We start from the raw sequence: 24,336 nt of genomic DNA, 5'->3' as shown, positions 1-24,336 counted from the left end.
ATGTGAAATCTGCACCAAATCCAAGGAAAACCCTCCCAGTTTCTGTAGGATGATGTGGCAGCATGTGCACATGTGCAGGTGATGACATAACACCGTGTATACAGCGGAGCAGCCCACGGCCATGCCAGTCGAGATGTGGACGGTACAGAGGAAAGTTCAGTGTGTTCTGTAGCTCACTAAATTCAAATCTGTGACCAAAGTGTAACATGAATATCGGTGTGTTTATAACAAAGCGCCACCACACAGGAATAACATTACTCGGTGGGATAAGTAGTTGAAGGAAACCGGCAGTTTGGTGGAGAAACCTCATTCTGATAGGGCATCAGTCAGTGACTAGTCTGTAGAGGCTATATGGGATAGCTACCTAAGGAGCCCTAAAAAAGCTGTGTGTGAGCCCACATCGAACTGCACTGAATAGATATGAAACTGGGAGAGTTTTTCTTTTATTTGGTGCAGATTTCACATTTCTATCGTCTTTTGTTGCTTTCCTGTGACCGGTTAAAAGTGCACCATGACTTTATGGACACACTGTATATTGCTGCGAGATGTCGGAGAGCTTACTGCCTATGTTTTCTTCTAAGATGCTTATGGTTTCATGGCTTACATTTAAGTATTTTATCCATATTGAGTTTATTTTTGTGAATGGTGTAAGTTGGTGGTCTAGTTTCATTTTTGTTGCAGGTAGCTGTTCAATTTTCCTAACACCGTTTGTTGAAGAGGCTGTCTTTACTCCACTGTATGCTCTTACCTCCTTTGTCAAATAGCAGTTGTCCATATAGCTGTGGGTTTATTTCTGGGTTCTTTGTTCTGTTACATTGATAAACCTGTTCTTATGCCAGTACCAGGCTGTTTTGAGTACAATGGCCTTGTAGTATAACTTGATATCAGGAAGTGTGATACCTCCTACTTTATTCTTCCTTTTCAAGATTGCTGAGGTTATTTGTGTTCTTTTTTGGTTCCATATAAATTTTTGGAATATGTGTTCGATATCTTTGAAGTATGTCATTGGTGTTTTAATTGGTATTGCATTGAATTTGTAAATTGCTTTGGGTAATATAGACATTTTAATGATGTTTATTCTTCTTAACCATGAGCCCCATGTATGCTTCCACTTGTTTGTATCTTCCTTGATTTCTTTTATCAATGTTTTATAATTTTCTGAGTACAAGTCTTTAACCTTTTTGGTTAAATTTACTCCTAGGTACTTTATTGTTTTGGTTGCAATAGTGAAGGGGATTGTTTCCTTAATTTCTCTTTCTGACAGTTCATTGTTGGTGCATAAAAATGCCTCTGATTTCTGAGTATTAATTTTATATTCTGCCACTTTGCTGAATTCATTTATCAGGTCCAATAGTATTTTGACTGAGACTTTAGGGTTTTCTATATACAATATCATATCATCTGCAAATAGTGACAGTTTTACTTCTTCTTTTCCAACTTGAATGCCTTTTATTTCTTATTCTTGTCTGATTGCTGTGGCTAGGACTTCCAGGACTATGTTGAATAAGAGTAGTGATAGGGGGCACCCCTGCCTTCTTCCTGATCTTAAGGTGGTTGCTTTTAATTTTTGCCCATTGATTATGATGTTGGCTATGGGATTGTCATAGATGGCATTTATCATGTTGAGGTATGTTCCCTGTATTCCCACTTTGCTGGGAGTTTTGATCATGAATGGGTGCTGGATTTTATCAAATGCTTTTTCTGCATCTATTGAAATTATCATGTGGTTTTTCTCCTTCCTTTTGTTTATGTGATGAATCACATTGATTGATTTGCAAATATTGAACCAGCCTTGCCTCCCCAGAATAAATTCCACTTGATCATGGTGTATGATTTTTGTCATCAATTGCTGTATCCGGTTTGCTAATATTTTGTTGAGGATTTTAGCATCTATATTCATCAGGGATATTGGCCTATAATTTTCTTTTTTTGTGTTGTCTTTACCTGGTTTTGGAATCAGAATAATGCTCACCTCATAAAAGGAGCTTGGAATTCCTCCTTCCTCTTGAATTTTTTGAAATAGCTTGAGAAGGATAGGAGTTAGTTCTTCTTTGTATATTTGATAGAATTCACTTGTGAAGCCATCAGGCCCTGAGCTTTTGTTTCTTGGGAGTTTTTTTTTTTTTTTTAAATATAATTTTATTTTTTTAATGGGGTGACATCAATAAATCAGGATACATATATTCAAAGATAACAAGTCCAGGTTATCTTGTCGTTCAATTATGTTGCATACCCACCACCCAAAGTCAGATTGTCCTCTGTCACCTTCTATCTTGTTTTCTTTGTGCCCCTCCCCACCCCCTATCCCTCTCCCATTCCCCCCTCCCCCCCGTAACCACCACACTCTTATCAATGTCTCTTAGTTTCAATTTATGTCCCACCTACGTATGGAATAATACAGTTCCTGTTTTTTTCTGATTTACTTATTTCGCTTCGTATCATGTTATCAAGATCCCACCATTTTGCTGTAAATGTTCCGATGTCATCATTTCTTATGGCTGAGTAGTATTCCATAGTGTATATGTGCCACATCTTCTTTATCCAGTCATCTATTGATGGGCTTTTTGGTTGTTTCCATGTCCTGGCCACTGTGAACAATGCTGCAATAAACATGGGGCTGCATGTGTCTTTACGTATCAATGTTTCTGAGTTTTTGGGATATATACCCAGTAGAGGGATTGCTGGGTCATAAGGTAGTTCTATTTTCAGTTTTTTGAGGAACCACCATATTTTCTTCCATAATGGTTGTACTACTTTACATTCCCACCAACAGTGTATGAGGGTTCCTTTTTCTCCACAGCCTCTCCAACATTTGCTGTTACCTGACTTGCTAATAACAGCTAATCGAACAGGTGTGAGGTGGTATCTCATTGCCGTTTTGATTTGCATTTCTCTAATAGCTAAAGAAGATGAGCATCTTTTCATATATCTGTTGGCCATTTGTATTTCTTCCTGGGAGAAGTGTCTATTCATATCCTCTTCCCATTTTTTTATTGGATTGTTTGTTTGTTTGTTGTTGAGTTTTATGAGTTCTTTGTATATTTTGGATATTAGGCCCTTATCTGAGCTGTCGTTTGAAAAAATCATTTCCCATTTAGTTGGCTTTCTGTTTATTTTGTTATCAGTTTCTCTTGCTGAGCAAAAACTTCTTAGTCTGATGTAGTCCCATTCATTAATTTTTGCCTTCACTTCTCTTGCCATTGGAGTCAAATTCATAAAATGCTCTTTAAAACCCAGGTCCCTGAGTTGAGTACCTATGTCTTCTTCTATGTACTTAATTGTTTCAGGTCTTATGTTTAGATCTTTGATCCATTTTGAGTTAATTTTTGTACAGGGGGAGAGACTGTAGTCCAGTTTCATTCTTTTGCATGTGGCTTTCCAGTTTTCCCAACACCATTTATTGAAGAGGCTTTCTTTTCTCCATTGTGTGTTGTTGGCCCCTTTATCAAAAATTATTTGACTATATATATGTGGTTTTATTTCTGGACTTTCTATTCTGTTCCATTGGTCTGAGTGTCTATTTTTCTGCCAATACCATGCTGTTTTGATTGTCGTGGCCCTATAATAGAGTTTGAAGTCAGGTATTGAAATGCCCCCAGCTTCATTCTTTTTCTTTAGGATTGCTTTGGCTATTCGGGGTTTTTTATAGTTCCATATAAATCTGATGATTTTTTGCTCTATTTCTTTAAAAAAATGTCATTGGAAGTTTGATGGGAATTGCATTAAATTTGTATATTGCTTTGGGTAATATAGCCATCTTGATTATATTTATTCTTCCTAGCCAAGAACAAGGCATATTCTTCCATCTCATTATATCTTTTTCGATTTCCCTTAACAATGGTTTATAGTTTTCATTATATAAGTCCTTTACATTCTTTGTTATGTTTATTCCTAAGTATTTTATTTTTTTTGTTGCAATCGTGAAGGGGATTATTCTTTTGAGTTCCTTCTCAGTTGTTTCATTGTTGGCATATAGAAAGGCTATTGACTTCTGTATGTTAATTTTGTATCCTGCGACCTTACTGTATTGGCTTATTGTTTCTAGTAGTCTTTTTGTGGATTCTTTGGGGTTTTCGATGTATAGTATCATATCATCTGCAAAAAGTGATACCTTTACTTCTTCTTTTCCGATATGGATGCCTTTTATTTCTTTGTCTTGTCTGATTGCTCTGGCTAGAACCTCTAGTACCACATTAAATAAGAGTGGAGAGAGTGGACAACCCTGTCTTGTTCCTGATTTAAGGGGGAAAGCCTTCAGTTTAGTGCCATTTAATATGATGTTAGCTGATGGTTTATCATATATGGCCTTTATCATGTTGAGATATTTTCCTTCTATACCCATTTTGTTGAGAGTCTTAAACATAAAATTGTGTTGTATTTTATCGAAAGCCTTTTCTGCGTCTATTGATAAGATCATGTGGTTTTTGTTCTTTGTTTTGTTGATATGGTGTATTACATTAACCGTTTTACGTATGTTGAACCATCCTTGAGATTCTGGGATGAATCCCACTTGATCATGATGTATTATTTTTTTAATATGTTGTTGTATTCGATTTGCTAGTATTTTGTTTAATATTTTAGCATCTGTATTCATTAGAGATATTGGTCTGTAGTTTTCTTTTTTTGTGCCATCCTTGCCTGGTTTTGGTATGAGGGTTATGTTGGCTTCATAAAATGTGTTTGGAAGTATTGCTTCTTCTTCAATTTTTTGGAAGACTTTGAGTAGAATAGGAACCAAGTCTTCTTTGAATGTTTGATAAAATTCGCTGGTATAGCCGTCAGGGCCTGGACTTTTATTTTTGGGGAGGTTTTTAATGGCTTTCTGCTTCTTCTTGATTCAGTCTAGGAAGGTTGTATTTTTCTAGGAATTTATCCATTTCTTCTAGGTTGTTGAATTTAGTGGCGTAAAGTTTTTCATAGTATTCTACAATAATTCTTTGTATATCTACGGTGTCCGTGGTGATTTCTCCTCTTTCATTTTGGATTTTGTTTCTATGAGTTCTTTCTCTTTTTTCCTTGGTAAGTCTTGCCAAGGGTTTGTCAATTTTGTTGATTTTTTCAAAGAACCAGCTCCTTGTTCTATTAATTTTTTCTATAGTTTTTCTGTTCTCTAATTCATTTATTTCTGCTCTGATTTTTATTATCTCCTTTCTTCGGCTGGTTTTGGGTTGTCTTTGTTCTTCTTTTTCTAGTTCCTTAAGGTGTGAAGTTAAGTGGTTCACTTGGGCTCTCTCTTGTTTGTTCATATATGCCTGAAGTGATATGAACTTCCCTCTTATCACTGCTTTTGCTGCATCCCATAGATTCTGATATGTCGTATTGTCATTTTCATTAGTCTGTATATATCTTTTGATCTCTGCACTTATTTCTTCTTTGACCCATTCATTTTTTAAAAGTATGTTGTTTAGTTTCCACATTTTTGTGGGATTTTTTTCCTCTTTTTTGCAGTTGAATTCTAGTTTCAAGGCTTTATGATCAGAAAATATGCTTGGTACAACTTCAATTTTTCTGAATTTGCTGATGTTGTTTTTGTGGCCCAACATATGGTCAATTCTTGAGAATGATCCATGTACACTGGAGAAAAATGTATACTCAGTCACTTTGGGATGAAATGTCCTGTAGATGTCTATCATATCCAGGTGCTCTAGTGTTTTGTTTAAGGCCACTATGTCTTTGTTGATTCTCTGTTTGGATGACCGATCTAGAGCCGTCAGCGGTGTATTGAGGTCTCCAAGTATGATTGTATTTTTGTCAGTTTTTGTTTTAAGATCAATAAGTAGCTGTCTTATATATTTTGGTGCTCCTTGGTTTGGTGCATATATATTAAGAATTGTTATGTCTTCTTGATTCAGTGTCCCCTTAGCCATTATGAAATGGCCATTTTTGTCTCTGAGTACTTTTCCTGTCTTGTAGTCAGCATTATCCGATATGAGTATTGCTACACCTGCTTTTTTTTGGATGTTATTTGCTTGGAGTATTGTTTTCCAGCCTTTCACTTTGAATTTGTTTTTATCCTTGTTACTTAGATGAGTTTCCTGTAGGTAGCATACAGTTGGATTTTCTTTTTTAATCCATTCTGCTACTCTGTGCCTTTTTATTGGTGAGTTTAATCCGTTTACATTTAGTGTAATTATTGATACTTGTGAGTTCCCTATTGCCATTTTATATCTTGCTTTCTGTTAGTTTTGTGTCTTGTTTGATCCTTCTCTTTTGTTTTTCTATCTTTTGTTTTTATTTGGTTGTATTCCATACATCTTTCCACTGTTGCTATCTTTTTTATCTCATGTGCTTCTGTGGTGGTTTTTTCAATGGTGGTTACCTTTGAATAATGAAAAGGGTCCCTACCCTGTTCATTGTAGTGAACTCTTCTGTGAGTACTTTTGCACTCCATCGTCCTTTGCTACTGTTAATCTCCATCTTCTCCCCCTCTTTTTTTTTGTTGTTGTCACAGTTTAAATTTGGTTTTATTGTGTTCTTCTTGGAGCTTTTACTTGTGGCTCTGTTTTTTTTTGTTCTTTGTATCTGATTGGAGAACCCCCTTTAGTAATTCCTGGAGTGGGGGTTTTCTGATGATAAATTCCCTCATCTTTTCTGTATCTGTGAATGTTTTTAATTCTCCTTCATATTTGAAGGATAGCTTTGATGGGTATAGTATTCGTGGCTGAAAGTTCCTCTCTTTCAGGACTTTAAATATTGGGGTCCACTCTCTTCTAGCTTGTAGGGTTTCTGCTGAGAAATCTGATGATAATCTAATGGGCCTTCCTTTATATGTTGTATTCTTCTTTTCCCTGGCTGCCTTGAGAATTTTTTCTTTGCTGTTGGTTTGTGTCAATTTCATTATGATATGCCTTGGAGTAGGTTTGTTGGGGTTAAGAAAACTTGGAGTTCTGTTTGCTTCTTGAACTTGAGGCTTTAGTTCTTTCCACAGGCTTGGGAAGTTCTCATCTATTATTTGTTTGAGTATGTTCTCCATTCCATTTTCTCTCTCTTCTCCCTCTGATATACCTATTATTCTTATGTTATTCTTTTTGATGGAGTCAGATAATTCTTGTAGGGCTATCTCATTTTTTTAAATTTTTGAGTCTCTTTCTTCTTCTCTCTGTTGTGCCTCAAGTTGCTTGTCTTCTATTTCACTAATCCTCTCTTCTATCTGACCTGTTCTATTAGCTAAGCTTGTTACTTCGTTTTTCAGCTCGTGAATTGAGTTTTTCATCTCTGTTTGATTTGTTTTTATAGTTTCAATTTCCTTGGACATATATTCTTTGTGTTCATTGAGTTGTTTTCTGAGCTCCCTAAATTGCCTTTCTGTGTTTTCTTGTATATCTCGGAGGATTTTTAGGATTTCTATCTTGAATTCTCTGTCATTTAGCTCCAAGGTTTCCAATATATTAAATTTTTTCTCCATAGATTTTTCCTCATCTAGCTGTGTTACCTCTCTTTCTTTTGTATCCATGATATTCGATTTTCTCTTCCTTAATGGCATCTGAGGGTGGTTTTGTTGATAGTATTAATGAGATTTAATAAAGAATAAAAAGTTTAAAAAAATAATAAAAAAAAATCGAAAAGAGTTGTTTTTTTTTTAAAAAAATTAATAATGAAATAAAGAAAAATAAAATAAAATAAAAATTAAAAAAAAATAAAAATAAAATAAAAAAGGAAATTATTCCCCCCCTCCTTTTTTCCTCTCCTCTCCTCTCCTCTCTTTCTTGATAAAATCTTGCGGTGGACTGTGAATTATAACAAACAATGCCTGTGATGTAGGGCCTGAATTGGGGAAAAGTAATAAAGGGGCAAAAAAAAAAAAAAAAAAAAAGAAAGAAAAAAGAAAAAAAAAAAGCGTATGGACCCACAAAAAGCAAATAAGGAAAAAATTTGGGTCAAGAATAAAATGATTTGCTTTTAGGTGTTGGTTGTCTAAGAGTTATGATGAGAGGATTAAGAGGAAAACGGAAAAATGGGGGGACAAATTAAAAAATTACTATTGTATTTAGTGGAACAAGAACTAGATAATATGGAGAGCCAGGGATGGGAGCACTGCTAGTGAGTTAAAAAGGTGAAGTAAAAACCCCCCAAAATGCCACAAACATAAGTTTGAGTCCCAGATAGGATAATTTGTTTGTTATTGAGGTTTTAATGAGAGGAGATGTAAAGGAGAAAGGAAGAAACTAATATAGAGGGAGAAAAGAAAGAGAGAGAGAGAAAAAAAAGAGGGAACCACTAAAAGAAGAAAAAAGAAAGGAGAGAGAGAGAGAGAGAGAGTTAAGGGTTTTGGAGTGCAACCCTCATAGAGAGAAAGGAAGAGAAGAGAAAAGATAATGGGAGATGTAACACTTATGGGTAGTGTAGTTCAAGGAGAGGAGAGAGTAAGACCGGTAGAGAGTTAATCGGCCAAATTGGAGGAGGAAAAAAATAGTATCAAGAATGAAGATAAGAGAAACAAACGAACAAATATAATAAAATGGGATAGGTTATAAAGCCTGCAGATTATTCTTGATTTTGAGAGGTTATCTTCTTGCTTTTTCTTTTCTCTCCCTCTTCCTGGTCGGTGACTCTGTACCCCGGGTTTTGCCCCTTTGCCACGCTCAGGTGGAGGTTTGCAGTTGATAAGTCTCTATGGCAATGTCATGTATTATGCTTTAGTCTCGTTGGCAGTCGAGGCTATTAGCACTTATAGGCTCCGACAGTGAGAGAGTCCGTGTTCCTGGAGCCTTTCTCCTAGTCTTTCCTTCCTCAATTAGTAGCCTGATAATCCAGCTATGGTGTTGCTGCTGCCTCTGCCTGGATAGTAAGAGGCTCAAAGAGCTGGCAACTCCCCACTCTATTTCCACTCAGCACAGGGCTCTGGGTAAGGCTCAGTCAGTCAGAGCTGCTAGCATAATCAGGCGGGCTTTCCGGCCATTCAAAGACTTCTGGCTCTGCCACTCTGTCCGGTAACACAAGCGGGCGCCCACTTCCGGGGCGCTTGGAGGAAACTCTCACTCACTGGCTGCGCGCGCAGACCAGGATATCCGGCCAGCAGTCTCACGCTCTGAGTGAAACCCCCAACTGCAGGGAAAAGTTGCAGCGTTGGAATTGTGTCTCGCTCCGTCCCCGTGCGCGGCTTTTGCAAGGCGCTGGGGCGGCCCGAGATTCCGCTTTGGCCCCCACAAAGGCCCCTGACTCTGCCCCTCTGTGCGATAACACGAGCGCGCACTGCCGAGGCACTTGGAGGAATCGCTCACTCCTTATCTGCGCGCGCAAACCAGGATATGAGGCCGGCCGCGTTTCCCTCTGAGTGAAACACCCTCCAGTACGGAAAGTCTCCACCGTTGGAATTAGTTCTCACTCCCTCCCGTGCGTGGCTTTCCCAGGGCGCTGGGGCTGCCCAGAGACTCTGCCCTCAGCCCACAGAAAGGCCTCTGACCCTGCCTCTCCGTGGGGCAACACAGGCACCCACTTCCGGGGCTTAGGAAGAAATCTCTCGCCCACTAACTGCGCACCAACCAGGAGACCGGGTAAAATGTCCGCGCCGCTTATCTTTCTTTGTTTGGGTTTGGCGCGAGTGTTAGCTTGTATTGCCCGGGTTGCCACAGGATCAGATTTTCCTTGGCTTGGATCTCCGTGCCACAGCCTGGTTCGGCCGTTTGTGTCGCGGCCTGGATGTATTCACCCCTTTTGCCCGCCTCAGTTTCTATATTCACAGTTACCAGAGAAAGCCGCCCTGTTTAGGTTAGTGAGGAAGGCGGAGCATTTCTTACTCCCTATTTCCTTCGGGGTTTGGTTATATATTTAGCCAATTTTTCACTCAATCATACCTTTGGGTGTATTGCGAAGCATCTGGAAGCTCCAAGTATAGGTTTTTCTGTTTCTGGTTGAAGATCTTGTTGAGTTTTGGGGGAGATTTATCGGTATCGCTTCCTACCCCGCCATTACTCTGACATCATCTCCTTGGGAGTTTTTTGATAACTGTTTTGATCTCATTTATTGTATTCGGTCTGTTTAGGTTTTCTGATTCTTCCAGATTGATTTTTGGAAGGTTATATGTTTCAAGGAATTTGTTCTTTTCATCTAGGTTGTCTAATGTTTTGGCATACAATTCTTCATAGTATTTTCTTACAATTCTTTGTATTTCTGTTGTGTCAGTTGTTTCTCCACTTTCATTTGTAATTTTATTTATTTGAGTCCTCCCTCTTTTTTTCTAGGTGAGTCTAGTTAAAGGTTCATTGATCTTGTTTAACTTTTCAAAGAATCAGCTCCTGGTTTCACTGATCTTCTGTATTGTTTCTTTAGCCTCTATGTTATTTATTTCCACTCTGATCTTTATTATTTCCTTCCTTCTACTATCCCTGGGCTTTACTTGCTGTTCTTCTTCTAGTTCTTTTAGATGCAGGATTAAGTTATTTATTTGAGCTTTTTCTAGCTTCTTAAGCTATGCCTATAATGCTATGAACTTCCCTCTCAGTACTGCTTTTGCTGTGTCCCAAAAATTTTGAGTTGTTGTATGCTCATTATCATTTGTTTCTAGGAATTTTAAAATTTCTTCGTTGATTTCATTGTTAACGCATTTGTTATTTAATAACATGCTAGTTAGTTTCCAAGTGTTTGAGTATTTTTCAGTTTTTCTGTTGTGGTTGCTTTCTAGTTTCATGCCATTGTGATCAGAGAAAGTGCTTGATATGATTTCAGTCTTCTTAAATTTGTTGAGACTGCTTTTGTGCCCTAACATGTGGTCTATCCTAGAGAAAGTACCATGAGCCCTTGAAAAGAATGTATATTCTGCTGCTTTATCGTGAAAGGTTCTGAAGGTTCTAAATCCAGTTGATCTAATCTAGTGTGTCATTTGAGTCTGCTGTTTGTTAATTTTCTTCCTTGAGGATCTATCTAGTCATGTCAGTGGTGTATTGAAATCCCCTGCTATTATAGTATTGCTGTTGATCTTGCCCTTTATATCCATCAAGTTCTGCTTTATATATTTAGGTTTTCCTATATTAGGTGCGTAGATATTTATAATGGTACATCTTCCTGTTGGATTGCTCCCTTTATCATTATGTAGTGACCTTCTTTATCTCTTACTATAGTCTTTGCTTTAAAGTCCACTTTGTCTGATATAAGTTTTGCTACCCCAGCTTTTCTTTCATTTCCATTTGCATGAAGTATTTTTTGCCAACTTTTTACCTTCTGTCTATGTGCATCTTTTGTTTTAAGGTGTGTCTCTTGTAGACAGCATATGTATGGGTCCTGTTTTCTTATTCACGCAGCTACCCTATGTCTTTTGATCAGATCATTTAATCCATTTACATTTAAGGTTATTATTGATATGTAGTTGTTTATTGCCATTTTATTCTTTAAAGCTGTATTTCTCTTTTGCTATATTCTTTTCCCCCTTTGATCTGTATACAACAGGCCCCTTAACATTTCTTGCAGCATTGGTTTGGTTGTCATTAATTCCTTGTGGTACTTTTTGGTTTTGGTTTTTGTTTTTGCCTGGGAAGCTTTTTATTTCTCCTTCAATTTTAAATGATAGCCTTGTTCGATAAAGTAGTCTTGGTTGTAGGCTCTTGTTTTGCATTACTTGAATATTTCTTTCCATTCCCTTCTGGCCTCTCGTGTTTCTGTTGAGAAGTCGGATGTCATCCTTATGGGGGCTCCTTTGTAGGTGATAGCCTTTTTTTCTCTAGCAGCTTTTAATATTTACTCTCTATCTCTTAGCTTTGGTATTTAATTATGATGTGTCTCAGTATAGATTTCTTTGGATTTTTCTTTAATGGAATTACCTGTGCTTCTTGAACTTGTGTACTTTTTCCTGCATCAATTTAGGGAAGTTTTCAGCTGTTATTTGATTGAACAATGTCTATATCCCTTGTTCTTTCTCTTCTTCTTCAGGAACCCCTATGATGCAGATGTTATTTCTCTTCATGTTTTCATAGAGCTCTCTTAGTGTTTCCTCAGACTTTTTGAGTCTCATTCTTTTTTGTGCTCTGCTTCTGTGCCTTCGTTTATCTTGTCCTCTAAGTAACATCCTCAGCTTCATCAAACAGCTTTGAATTCCTTCCACTGTGGTCTTTATTTCTGATATTGTATTCATCATTTATGACTGATTCTTTTTTATTATTTCAATGTCCTTTTTTATACTTGCTATCTCTTTATTTAGGTGTTTGTTATGTCCATCTATTGTTCTAAGATCTTTGAGCATCCTGACAATCATTATTTTAAACTGTGCATCTGGTAATTTGGTTATATCTGACTCATTCAAGTTCTATCCTGGGATTTCTCTTTATTCATATGGGTTGCATTTCTCTGCCTTCTCATTTTGTTTATGTATAAGAAAGGTGTGGTCACTGGAGTCCAATGGTTGTGGCCTCTGTTTTCCCTAGGTGTGGACTGTCTGCAGGCCCTCCACCCCGTCTGCTGCTGCCTCAGGCATTTGGGTATGGGTGTTGCCGGTGCTGGCCCGCTGGGGCTATCACTGCGGTTTCCGTCTCTCCTCTACTGGAGTGGCTGTGTTAACGTGCCTGGTCTACAAGCCTCGGCCAACCTCAGCCTTTGCCCCATCTCTGCTGGTAGGGTTGTGTGCCATGCCTGGTCACAAGCCTCAGCACTGCAGGCAGGGATGTACACCTGTGCTCAGCCACGGGTCTATGTTCCCCAGCTTTTGCTCTGCTCCCGCAGGTGGGGCTGTGCTTGCACGGTAGCCACAAGTGCTGGCTCCACTGGTGGGCAGGGTTGCGTGCCCATGCTCAGCCGCAGGTCTCTGCAGTGACCAGGTTTTCACTTTGCTCCTGAGGGTAGGATTGCAGGCAGAACCACCGTTGCTCCCCTGGCCAGCAGGTGGGCCAGACTTCTTTCCGCCTCCACTGGGTGAGACTGAGCTCACGTCGGCATCAGTCATGACTGGCCTGGCTTCCGCCCTGGCCGATGGACTGTGCTTCGGCATCCTGCAGCCGCCCGCCCTTTGCGGAGCCCTCAGCAGTGTGGGTGGGGGTGCTGCTGCTCAGACCTCAGCACTCACTACTGTAGTCCTGAAGGCTCTCTCCTTCTAAGCAACTCTGCTCTAAAACCACGGGAGAGCTTGTTTGGCTAATGTCCTGCTTTCCTTTGCTGGTATTGCTGTTTCCAGGGGAAATAATCACTTTAGATTTGGGCAGTGACTCAGTCCAGGGGTTAGGGTGTCTGTCCATCAAAGTGTTTCAGCCGCTGCCTCCTAGATTACACTCTCTTCCTGCTACTTCAGTCCTCTCCTCTCTCCCTGTCCCCTGGAGTCCCGGGTGAGTGGTTGTGAGAGAGATTTTCTGCATGGTCCCTTTAAGAAGAATTTTGGGTCTGAGAAATCTGTCTTTTTCTCACAAACAGTATCCTGACTTGTTTTGCAGCGAAATACTGTCTGTACGCCTCTTCTAGGCTCTGGGGCTATAGGATGGGGCTTTGTTCCTGGGGCTCAGGACCCTCCCCTCTCTGCTAAACTCACTTCCTGCCATGTGAGTCTCTCCCGGCTGCCGTTCGCTCCGGGGAGCTGGGCAGCCCTCTCCGTGTTTCCGCTTTTCCTACCAGTCTCAGTGTGGCTTCTTCAGTGTTTCTTGGTTGAAGAGTCCTCTTAGTTTAGTCCAAAGTTGGTTTTTCCAGATGATGATTCTTAAAATTTAGTTGTAATCCACTTTGGTTCTGGGAGGTGAAGTTGTTATGTCCACCTACTCCATCGCCACCTTGCCGCCCCCAAGTGGCTCTTGAGGTCTGTGTACCAGGGTGCTTTCAGTGACAGGGGGCAGAAAAGCCCACCTAAGGACCCAGATGAAAGGAGTGAGGGGTTTGGGACAGCACTGCAAGGACTTTGCTGAGAGGGGCCATGGCAGGATTTTGAGCTAATGGTATGAGCTGGTTTTGGTCTTAACCAGGTCACACTGGTTTTGCCCCCTATTTAAACAGCCACAGAGAAGGACAGAATGTAAAGAACATGTTGTCCAAGATACTGGACATTGGGCAGTGATAGACTGTGGCTCTCTTTCCCACATGGGAAACATGATATAAGCCCTGTACATGCTCCAGCTCATGGCCCTGAGGAAGTTCTAGGCCCATGATGGTGAACCTTTTTATAAAAACTGCCCACTTTTGCAGTGCTGGTCAATGTGGTCCCTCCCGCCCACTAGTGGGCGTTCCAGCTTTCATGATGAGCCAATCGCGGCGCTGTTTGGTTGCTCTGCTACGCCCACTATGAAAGCTGGAACACCCACTAGTGGGCGGGAGGTACCAGGTTGACCAGCACTGCAAAAGTGGGTGGTTTTTATAAAAAGGTTCACCATCACGGTTCTAGGCTGTGATGCAGAAAGGGGGAACCCAGAACTCTGTGGGCGACCATCAGAGCTCAGAGACCGGGTGGCCAATGCATCTAAAGTTTTGAGGATAGAACAGCAAGGAGAAAAGAACTTCTCACAGAGAAAAACTCCCTCAGAAACTCGTCACTACACACATGTGAGAAAATGTCTGAGTTTATTTATGTCCCCCAAAACCCCACTTTTTGTTTTAGTGACTTTGTCTATGTTTTTGTCTTCATTTTTCTGGTTAACAAACCTTTTTTTTAAAAAAAAGCACTAGATAGGCATAGCTTGTGGTGGTGTAGTGCAGTGGTCCCCAATCTTTTTTGGGCCACGGACCAGGATAATGACAGAAAATATTTTCATGGACCGGCCTTTAGGGTGGGATGGATAAATGTACCACTTGACCGAGACAAGAGTCAAGAGTGAGTCTTAGATGGATGTAACAGAGGGAATCTGGTCATTTAAAAAAAATAAAACATTGTTTAGACTTAAATATAAATGAAACGGAAATAATGTAAGTTATTTATTCTTTCTCTGTGGACCGGTACCAAATGGCCCACGGACCGGTACCGGTCCGCGGCCCAGAGGTTGGGGACCACTGGTGTAGTGGATAGAGTGTCTACCTGGGATGACGAGGTTGCAGGTTCAAAACTCTGGGCTTGCCTGGTCAAGGCACACACAACAAGCAATCAGTGAATAATTAAAGTGAAGCAACGATGAGTTGATACTTCTCGCTCTCCTCCCCTCTCTCTCCTCTTTCTGTAAAATCAATACATAAAAATTAAAAAAACAAACAACTAAATAGTCTGTTCAACAAACGGTGCTGGAACAACTGGACAACCACATACAAAAGGGTGAACTCCAATTCATACCTTGCATTATGTACAAAAACTAACTCATCGACCTAAATGTGTAAGTCCTGAGACTGGGAAACTTCTAGAATAAGACTTTTATGACCTTGGCATAAGGAAAGATTTCTTAGATACAAAACCAGAAGCATTCTCAATAAAAGAAAAAGGTTGACAAGTTGGGCTTTATCAAAATTAAAAATGTTTCCCCTTGTAAATTTATTGTGAGTAGAAGGAAAGGAAAAGGCACTCACCGGGGGAAGTATTTGCAAAGTATGTAACGTACAGAGGACTTGTATCCAGAAAGGTAAAGAACTCTCCAATCTCAATAATGAAAAAAATCAACAATACATTTAAAAAATGGACAAGAGATTTCAATAGATATTTCAAAGAAGATACATGGATGGCAGTTAAAGTGCAACATTGTTAGTCACTTGGGAAATGCACATTCAAACACAACACTGTACTGCTACACACCTGTGAGAATGGCTAAATGTCAAAAGGCTGACCAGACCGTGTGTTGGTGAGAAAGGGCCGGAATTGGAAGTTAGCACACTGTGGGGATATAAAGGGCTCATTCACTCTGGAAAACAGTTTGTGGCAATTTCTTATGAAGTTAAACATATGTATGTAAAATACGTACATAAATAATATATACAGGAAAAATACATTAAATGTTATGCACAGGCTTTGAGTCCAGCCCAGGAGAGCAGGGCCATGGGCTGGACTTAAGAGCATCTGCAACATCTGGGAAGGGCAGTTCCAGGGTTTGTAGACGAAATTTATCTGAAGTCTGTATATGACTTGGATAGCCCTCTTTGGGAAAAAGAATTGAAAATGAGATATTCGCATTGGTACAAGCTTAAGTATTCATTTCAGACATACAAGGAACTGCAAATTCTTAAAGCCCTGAGTCTCCAGGTCCCCTTCTTGAGACTCTTTTTCAGAAAAGCTCCCTGGTGACATCTAGCTTCCCCTCCCCAAGGGGAATACTCAGCCAACTCTTAGTCCGTGGGGTGCAGGGTCATAAAGATGCAGACCCACTGTCCTTTCCTCTGTAGCAGTGCCCTGCCCCCACAAGTGACCTGGCAGAGACAGCTGTGGTGCAGCCTGTGCTCTCAGCAGGTCCACACCTATTGGGCTTCAGGCTCTGCTGTCTCTGCCGTAAGCTCTTCTTACCTCCTCTGCAGCCAGCTGCTCAGTAGCTGCATGCACGGAAGGGACAGGGCTCTGTGTGTCGTGAGGGGCTCCAGAGCACTCTCGGGCCCTGGCAGTCTTGTCTCCTTGGTCACTACCCTCCTGAGCTTTGGGTGCCACTGGCCCCTCCTGCTTCCCACCTAGCCTTCAGCCCTCTCTCCTGAGGCCCCCCACAGAGGACACACCCTTTCCCCTGCTCTGACCCTCCGAGCAGCTGTGTTGGTTTTTCAGGCTTCAGTGGCATTGCTGTGACCACTGCAGCCTGACCCCAGTAGGCCACCTTGTTTGTGGGGCCTGGTGGCCACATGGGGTTGGTCAGATCCCAGAGCAGGGGATTCTGAACCCTTGGCTCCAGTATGCATGAGCTGTGTGAGTTCAGGCAAGTTTCTTAATCATGTTGTGCTTCAGTTTCCTCATTTGTAAGATGTAGACAGTAAAACAGTATTTTCCTCAGAGTCACTGTGAAGGTCAGAGAATCTTAGGAGGGCAGATGTCTCTGTCAGCTTTGTCCATTTAAGTGTCTGCAGCTTCCAGAAGGGTCCCAGACAGGTACCAGGTGCTCAGTAAGCACTTGCTTCTGTCTGGTCTCCATCCTGGGGCTGCAGGCTCCGTGAGGACCGTCCTGAGTGTCACAGTTGCCCTCACTGCCATCCCATCCCCTTGGGAACACAGGTCCCTGGGACCCACCCCACCAGCAGACAGTCCTGGTTAGGGTCCTGAGGCAAGTACACGGGAGAGTTACATATTACTGGTGCATGATGTTGGGAGGAGGGGTGTATAAGGACAAGATAATTCTTGAACATCCCTAGAATTACATATGAAGTTCAGGATAAATGGCTTTATGTGCATCCCAAAGCCCAGTTCATGTACACAGGAGAACAACTGTAGGGCAGGCCAGTGCACAAACAGCTGTCCGAGCTCCCCAGTCCTCTGCCCTTAGATGAGGGCCCCATGTCTAGCTGTGCGCAGGGACAGGTGCAGAGTTTTGAAATTTTATTCTGGATGCCAAACTCCTTTGAGCTGACTTTTAGTCACACTTTTTTTTAAATAGTGCCCCAGGATGACTGTAATGGTTCTGATTCGATCCAGAAAAATAACAAGACGAAGGGAGGAAAGAGAAACCTGCAAGTGCCCTATGATGCGAGATATGACAGGGAGAGGCTGCAAAATCAGAACCCAAACAGGCTATGGCTCAGAGGTTTGGAGGAACGGCTTTCTTGCGGCCCAGGGAACAAACAACTAACTGGTGTTGGGGCTGGAGAGAGCACTGTGGGGCAGGGCCCCTGGGTCTGTGCAAGGGTCCCTGCAGTAAGCCTGTGTCTTCCTGTCTTGCAGGTGGTGCTGGGGAGCAGGAGAAGGTGCCGGCCAACCCCGAGGCGTTCCTGCTCATGGCCAGTTCTCAGCGTGACATGGAGGACTGGGTGCAGGCCATCCGCCGGGCCATCTGGGCCCCATTAGGTGGAGGTACTGCCCATAGCCCACATGCTCACCCTCCAGAACCCTTGCGTCCAGGTAATCAGGCCCCCACCCACCGGGAGACAGATACAGGCAGTAAACATGCCCTGTGGTGTCCTAGTGAGCAATGCAATAAGCAGTGTAAGGCTAAGTGGGAGGACGGACTGGTGTTGTGTTAGCGATCAGCTTCTCCAGGAGAATGCCAGGGGAAGGGCATGCAGGCAGCAGGACCAGCTAGTGTGCAAAGGCCCTGAGGCGGGGCTGGTGAAAACAAGGAATCTCAGGAAGGCCTTTTGGTCTGAAGGAGGGAGGACAGGAGAGTGGAGGATCTGTGGAGAAGGAAGTCACTAAGGCCTGAGGACATGGTGCAGATTTCAGATTTTGTTCTAAATTTGTGGGACATCAGGAAAGGCTTTGAGCAAGAGACATTTATGACCTGACTTAAATTTATAAAGAGAAACCTCTGGCTGCCATGTGAGGGGTGGAGGGACCATTGGCAAGAGTGGACACAGCAGTCTGGGACAGTCACGGGACAAGGAGCACCGCGGCATGGACTGGCACAAGAGCGAAGAAGACAGTGGAGAGTGGTTAGCTGTCAGTGTGTTCTAAATATGGAGCTGCTGGGTTTTGCTGGTGGCCTGGACATGAGGTACAAGAGAAAGGAAAGATGGGTTTCAGCTGAACAGGTGCTCTTTCTGTAGATTGATGTTCATATGAAGTCATCATGAAAAGAGCTTTTTGAAGGGATCAACCTGACTGGTGGTGGTGGTGGTGCAGTGGATACTTGGGACTCTGAGAACCCAGGTTTGAAACTCCAAGGTTGTCAGTTTGAGTGCAGGCTCATCCGGCTTGAGCATGGGAACATTCAGCATGATCCCATGGTTGCTGGCTTGAAACCCAAGGTCACTGGCTTGAGCCCAAGGTTGCTGGCTTGAGCAAGGGGTCACTGACTCGGCTGGAGCTTCCCCAGTCAAGGCACGTATGAGAAAGCAATCAGTGAACAACTAAAGAACTGCTACTACAAGATGATTCTTCTCATTTCTCTTCCTGCCTATCTGTCCGTCTGCTTTATGTCTCTCTTGCACAAAAAAAGAAAAGAAACAGAAGGGATCACCATGTCTGCTAGGATAGGCCATCAACTCCCTGATGAATATGTAAACCAGGGGCTTTTGGGCTTCTGGGTCCTGCCCATGGGACTCATGGAAGTCCTCTCTCTCCACACAGTGTTTAATTGGCACCCAGTCCAAACAGGCACAAGCTCACCTTTTGGGGTTCACAGCACCTCTCCAGACCCTGCATGCCCCATAGACAGAGCCCCTACTTTACTCTTCACCTCGCCAGCCCTTCTCTGACGCCTGGCTACAGCATTCTTGACAACCTTCCACAGAATCATACATCTCTTATGTAAAAAAGTCAATACAACTTTGAATGTCAAATTTTTTTTCCTGGGCTTCCTCAATGCCGTCACACTGTTAACCGTCGCCTTCTGCCCTCTAGTGACTGCAGTAAACATGACCCACAGCCCCTGCTGGATGACCTCCTTGGATGTCTGGGGCTGCGAGGTGGTGGAAAGTGACTGACAGAACAGAGCCCAGGATTAGACTTCCATGTAGCTAGACTTTGTTTTATGACAAGTGGCATCTCTGAACACCACAGAAAGGAAAACAGCCATGATCATTGGGTAGAGAAAGATTTTTTTAATGAATCACAGAAAGCATTAATCTTTTAGGAAAAGATTCACAAATTGTACTAATAACATAAAGAGCATCTATTCTATAAAAGGTAGATTGAGAAAATGAAGACAAGCTATAGGTGGGGAGAAGGTATTTGCTGCATTCACATCCATCATATGACTCACTCAAGCTCCTACGAACACAGAAGACCAAGACAGAAAAGTCGGCAGAAACACAGGCAAAGGGGTTGAGTGATCACTTGGCAGTAGAAGAACCCTCGTGACCAATGAACCCAGGGAGTGGTGCTCAACCTCAGCAGTCATCAGGGAAGTGCAGGTCAGACCACAGCACGGTCCCTCTGCTCACCCACCCACAGTATTAATGGTAAAGACCGCCGATTCCGAGTGGTGATGAGGCTAGTGAGCAACAGACACTTGCATAGATTACTGGGGAAGTAGTTGGCAGTATCTGTGAAAGTCGAGGTTACATGTACACCTGTGTTCCAGCGATTGTGCTGTTAGGCATGTTCCAAAGAGGAAAATGTGCACAGGTATGCCAGGAGACTTGAACACACCAGATGTTCCCAGCAGCCTCATTTGTGATGGCCTGGCACCAACCAAGCATTCAGCAACACTACTAATGAATGAGTAAATATGATTCATTCTTGCAAGAGAAAACAGTGAGCATGAATTAACTATAGCTCCACCCAACATGCCTGAATCCTAACAACATACTGTGGGACTAGGGAAGCCTAAATAATATTTTTTATGATTCCATTTATATAAAGTTAAAAAACAGGACAGAAGTAAACTATATGGTTTATGGATAATTAGGCAGCAAAAATATCAAGAAAAGCAAAGAAATTAAAGCCCTATGAGTCAGGATGGTCGTCATAGTTACACAGATGTCCATTTTGCATTCATGTCTTTTCTGGATGTGTGCCTATTTTACTACATAAAAAGTTTTTTAAATGAATAAAGTGAAGGAGAAACTACGGGTCAGAGTCTAAGTACATAATTGCTCAAGATGACACAGCTAGTCAGGGATCAGAGCCGAGGAATGAAGGCTGATGTTCTGAGGTTAAAGGCTGTCATTTGTCTCAGCCTGTGCAGGGCACGGTTACACATGGTCTACCTGCATCTCAGGGTGCTTGTCCCTGCCCAAGCCTTCTTCTTAGTCTCTCTCTTTTCCCTCTATCTCTATCTCTATCTCTCCTGTTTCTCTCCCCCCACCCCCCGCTTGCTCAGAATGAGGACCTTTGCAGAATCCCACATAGAACCCAGATTTGCCCCTCCTCCAGCCCCTCCTCCACCCCCACCCCACATCCACTTATGAAACTTCTCAGGCTGTGTGCTGAAGAACTTGCAAGAATTAAAACAGGAACCATCATCAAAGGTGCTTATCTCCCCTTTCTACCAGAAGTATAGTGGAAACGCAGAAAACCCAGGGGTTAGTGATGGCAGACATGTCTGGGCAAGCATGGGCACTCACAGGTGGGCTCTGTCAGCCTCTGGAGGTTTCCTGGCAAAGCTGTTATTAGCCGGGTTCCCTGGAAAGGAGGCTTAGAGGATCAGTCCTTTCACTGTTTAATAGCGGAGCCCAGAAGCCCTTTCAAGCATGTTTGTTCTGGCAGACAGCGGGCCACCTCTGACGGCTGAATGGGCTGCATGCCCACTGCAGTTAGAGAGCCTGGGTGTCGTCACAGAGAAAACTGGGGCCAGCCAGCGGGTCAGGGAGCTTGCCCAAGGGTGGCCCAGGCTGGAGTCCCTCTCGTCTGGGCATTCATTGATTCCTTCCTTCCTTCCTTCCTTCAGCCAGTCAGTCCTTCACTCGAGAGTGTGTTCTAGGTGCTGGGGATATAGCAGTGAGGAGGAAAGACAAGGTCCCTGCCCTTGTAGAATGCATGTCCCATCAGAGGTGACAGATAAAAAAGATAAGGACGCCCATGCGAATTAGATGGCGATGAGCTTAGTGGAGAAAGATGAGGAGGGAGCGAGCAGCCGTGAGGGGTAGTCGGAGGTTAGTGACAGCTCTGAGGGTTTGTAAAGGAGATGAAAGGTGAATTACACACATGCCTGGGCAGAGAGTTTTGGAGGCAGAGGCAGGAGTGTCCATGCTGGCAGAGCCAGCCAGCCAGCCAGGGTCTGTGAAGGGGGACAGAGGAGGAAGCAGGTCAGAGAAGGACTGAGGTGGTAGGTGAGGAGGGCTTTGTGGTCACTCCAATGGCTCTGCTTCCATCTCAGGGAGGTGGTGCCATCAACAGGTTCTGAATAGAGGAGTGGCCGAGCCTGCCTCAGGTTCTGACAGGACCCCTCTGGCTGCCGTGTGGAGATGAGATACAAGAGTGCAAACACAAACTAAGGAGACCAGTGAGGAGCCTATTATTACACAGTCACATTGGTGGGAGAGGATGGCCCAGCACGGAACTGGTGATGAGAAGTAATTGAATTCTTGGTGTATTCTGAAGGCAGAGCCACTAATGTTCCCCTGTTGGAATGGAAAAAAGGTGTAAGAGGATGAGAGATGTCAGGGTAATTCCAAGATGTTTTGATCCGAGCAGGTAGAAGGGGGGATTAGCTATTAACTGAGACAAGAAAGACCACAGGAAGCATATCTGTTTAGCAGGAAGATTGAGTTTACTTTGGGGCTGAGTCTGAGATACCCATGAGAGGCTCATGTTCAATGGCAAGCAGGCAGTTACACATTTAAATCTGGAGATTAGGAGAGAGGCCTGGGTTGGAGAGAGAATGTGGGGTCATTGACACATAGATGGCATTTGAAGCCGTGAGGCTGGATGAGACCTCCGCGAAGCAAGTACCGGGATGACGGAACCAGAGCTGAGTCTTTCTTCTCTTTTTTTAAGTGAGAGAGAGAAAGAGAGACAGACAGACAGACGGGAGAGACATGAGAAGCATCAACTCATGGTTGCAGCACCTTAGTTGTTCACTGATTGCTTCTCATATGTGCCTTGACCAGGGGGCTCCAGCTGAGCCAGTGACCCCTTGCTCACGCTAGTGTCCATGGAGTCACATCTGTGATCCCACCCTCAAGCTGGATGAGCACATGCTTAAGCCAGTGACCTTGAGGTTTTGAACCTGGGTCCCCAGTTTCCCAGGTCAATGTTCTATCCACTGCACCACTGCCTGATCAGGCCAGAGCTGAGTCTTGAGCTGTCCCCCAGTTAGAAGTGGGGGTGCAGAGGAGGAGCCAGCAGAAGGGTCTGGGAAAGAGGGCTGGTGAAGGCGGGGAGCCAGGAGCAAGTGGGGTCCCTAAGATGAATGAAGGGAGTGTCTAAGAAAGAAGAAGCCTGATGTACTGCTGATACATCTGTTGGAAGAGAACGGACATTGAGCACTGTTCATTGGCAACTGGAATACAGGTGGTTTTGGTGGGGAGCTGGAGGTAGAGCTTGAAAACAGTGAATGTGAGATGGGATAAGAGACAGAGAATTGGAAAGTGAGCACAGCCAACTCTTTCAAGATGTCTGCTGCAAAGGAAAAGAGAAATGGGGACAGTAGCTGGTGGGGTAAGTGAGGCAAAGGGTTTTGTTTATTATTGTTCTTCAACTGAGAGACAAAATAGCAATGGAAAAAGGTTGATGGTGCAGGAGAGGGAGCGAATTGCTGGAGCTCCGATATCTTGTGGGGATATAGAGGTAAAAATGCTCAAACAAATGTTAACAAATTGAATCCAGCAATATGTGAAAGGTTTACACACCGTGACCAAATGAGACTTATCCCAGGAATGCAAGGATGGTTTAACACATGAAAATCAGTTCATGTGATACTTCAGTAGAATAAAGGACAAAATCCACATGATCGTCTCATTAGACTCAGAAAAAGGACTTGATAAAACCCGGCGTCCTTTCATGGATAAGAATGCTCCATGGTTTAGGCTAGGAAGGAACTTCTACAACCTGCTAATCGGCATCCACAGAATCCTCACGGATAACGTACCTCATGGAGAAGGACTGGCTGCTGTTCCTTGAAGATGGAAACAAGACCAGGGTTCTCACTTTTTACCATTTATATTCAGCATTGTCATACAACAATTAGTCAAGAGGTTGAAATAAAAGGCATCTGGACTGGAAAGAAAGAAAAGTAAAAGTATTTCTACTCATAAATGTAATGGTCTTGTATATAGGACATCTTAAGAAATCCACCAGAAAACCATAAAAAAGTCAGCAAGATTGCAGGATACAAAGTCAGCATACATAAATCAATTGTATTTCTCAATTGTATTTCTATACAGTAGCAGCAGGCAAACTGAAAATAAAATCAAGAAAACTTCATTGACCATAGCATCCAAAAGAATGAAATAATTTAGGAATAAAATTAACAAACGAAATACAAAACTTTATATTCTTAAGATGACAAAACATTGTTGCAGAAGATGAAAGCAGACCTAAATAAATGGAAAGACATTCCATGGTCATGACACTGTGGTGGAAGAAGACTTGATACTGTGAAGAGGGCAGTGCCCCCCCCAGTGGGTCTCTGGACATCAGTGTCCAGCTCTGGGAGGCTCCATGAGGCAGCACCTCCTAGCCAGCTAGCTCTCTGTGAGAGGGAAAGAAGGGAGTCACAGGGTGCCCAGGGCTGCCCGGCTTGCATGGGCGAGTCCTGACCTCATTATCTGAAGAGAGCCTGCAAGCCTACCAAGGTGAGTCATACGTCCATACATAGGATGGTGCGTGGCAAAGCGCTGGTGTTGAAGTAGGAGAGGAGGCAGTGAGCACAGGCTTCAGCATCAGGCTGTGGTCTGGATAGAAAGTGGGGCTCTTCCCCTTGTTTGTGGTGTCACCCTGGGCATGCTACTTACCCTTTCTGTGTCCTTGTTTGTGGTGTCACCCTGGGCATGCTACTTACCCTTTCT

General features: G+C 42.8%; 1 protein-coding gene across 8 annotated transcripts in view; it reads left to right on the top strand.

Moving 5' to 3' along the window:
* ARHGAP22 (Rho GTPase activating protein 22) overlaps window positions 1-24,336 on the top strand; it is a 215,139-nt gene that overhangs the window by 164,122 nt on the left and 26,681 nt on the right. For 7 of the 8 annotated variants that reach the window (XM_066349402.1, XM_066349403.1, XM_066349407.1 and 4 more), the window contains one exon: window positions 17,669-17,845. In XM_066349402.1, coding sequence (XP_066205499.1) covers window positions 17,669-17,845 — 177 coding nt within the window. The remainder of the gene's footprint in view (window positions 1-17,668; window positions 17,846-24,336) is intronic. The other variant, XM_066349404.1, reaches the window with a different exon arrangement.

The sequence above is a fragment of the Saccopteryx leptura genome, chromosome 9 (assembly GCF_036850995.1).
Source record: "Saccopteryx leptura isolate mSacLep1 chromosome 9, mSacLep1_pri_phased_curated, whole genome shotgun sequence".
Lineage (NCBI taxonomy): Eukaryota > Metazoa > Chordata > Mammalia > Chiroptera > Emballonuridae > Saccopteryx > Saccopteryx leptura.
This window is presented reverse-complemented; position numbering and strand designations above follow the sequence as displayed.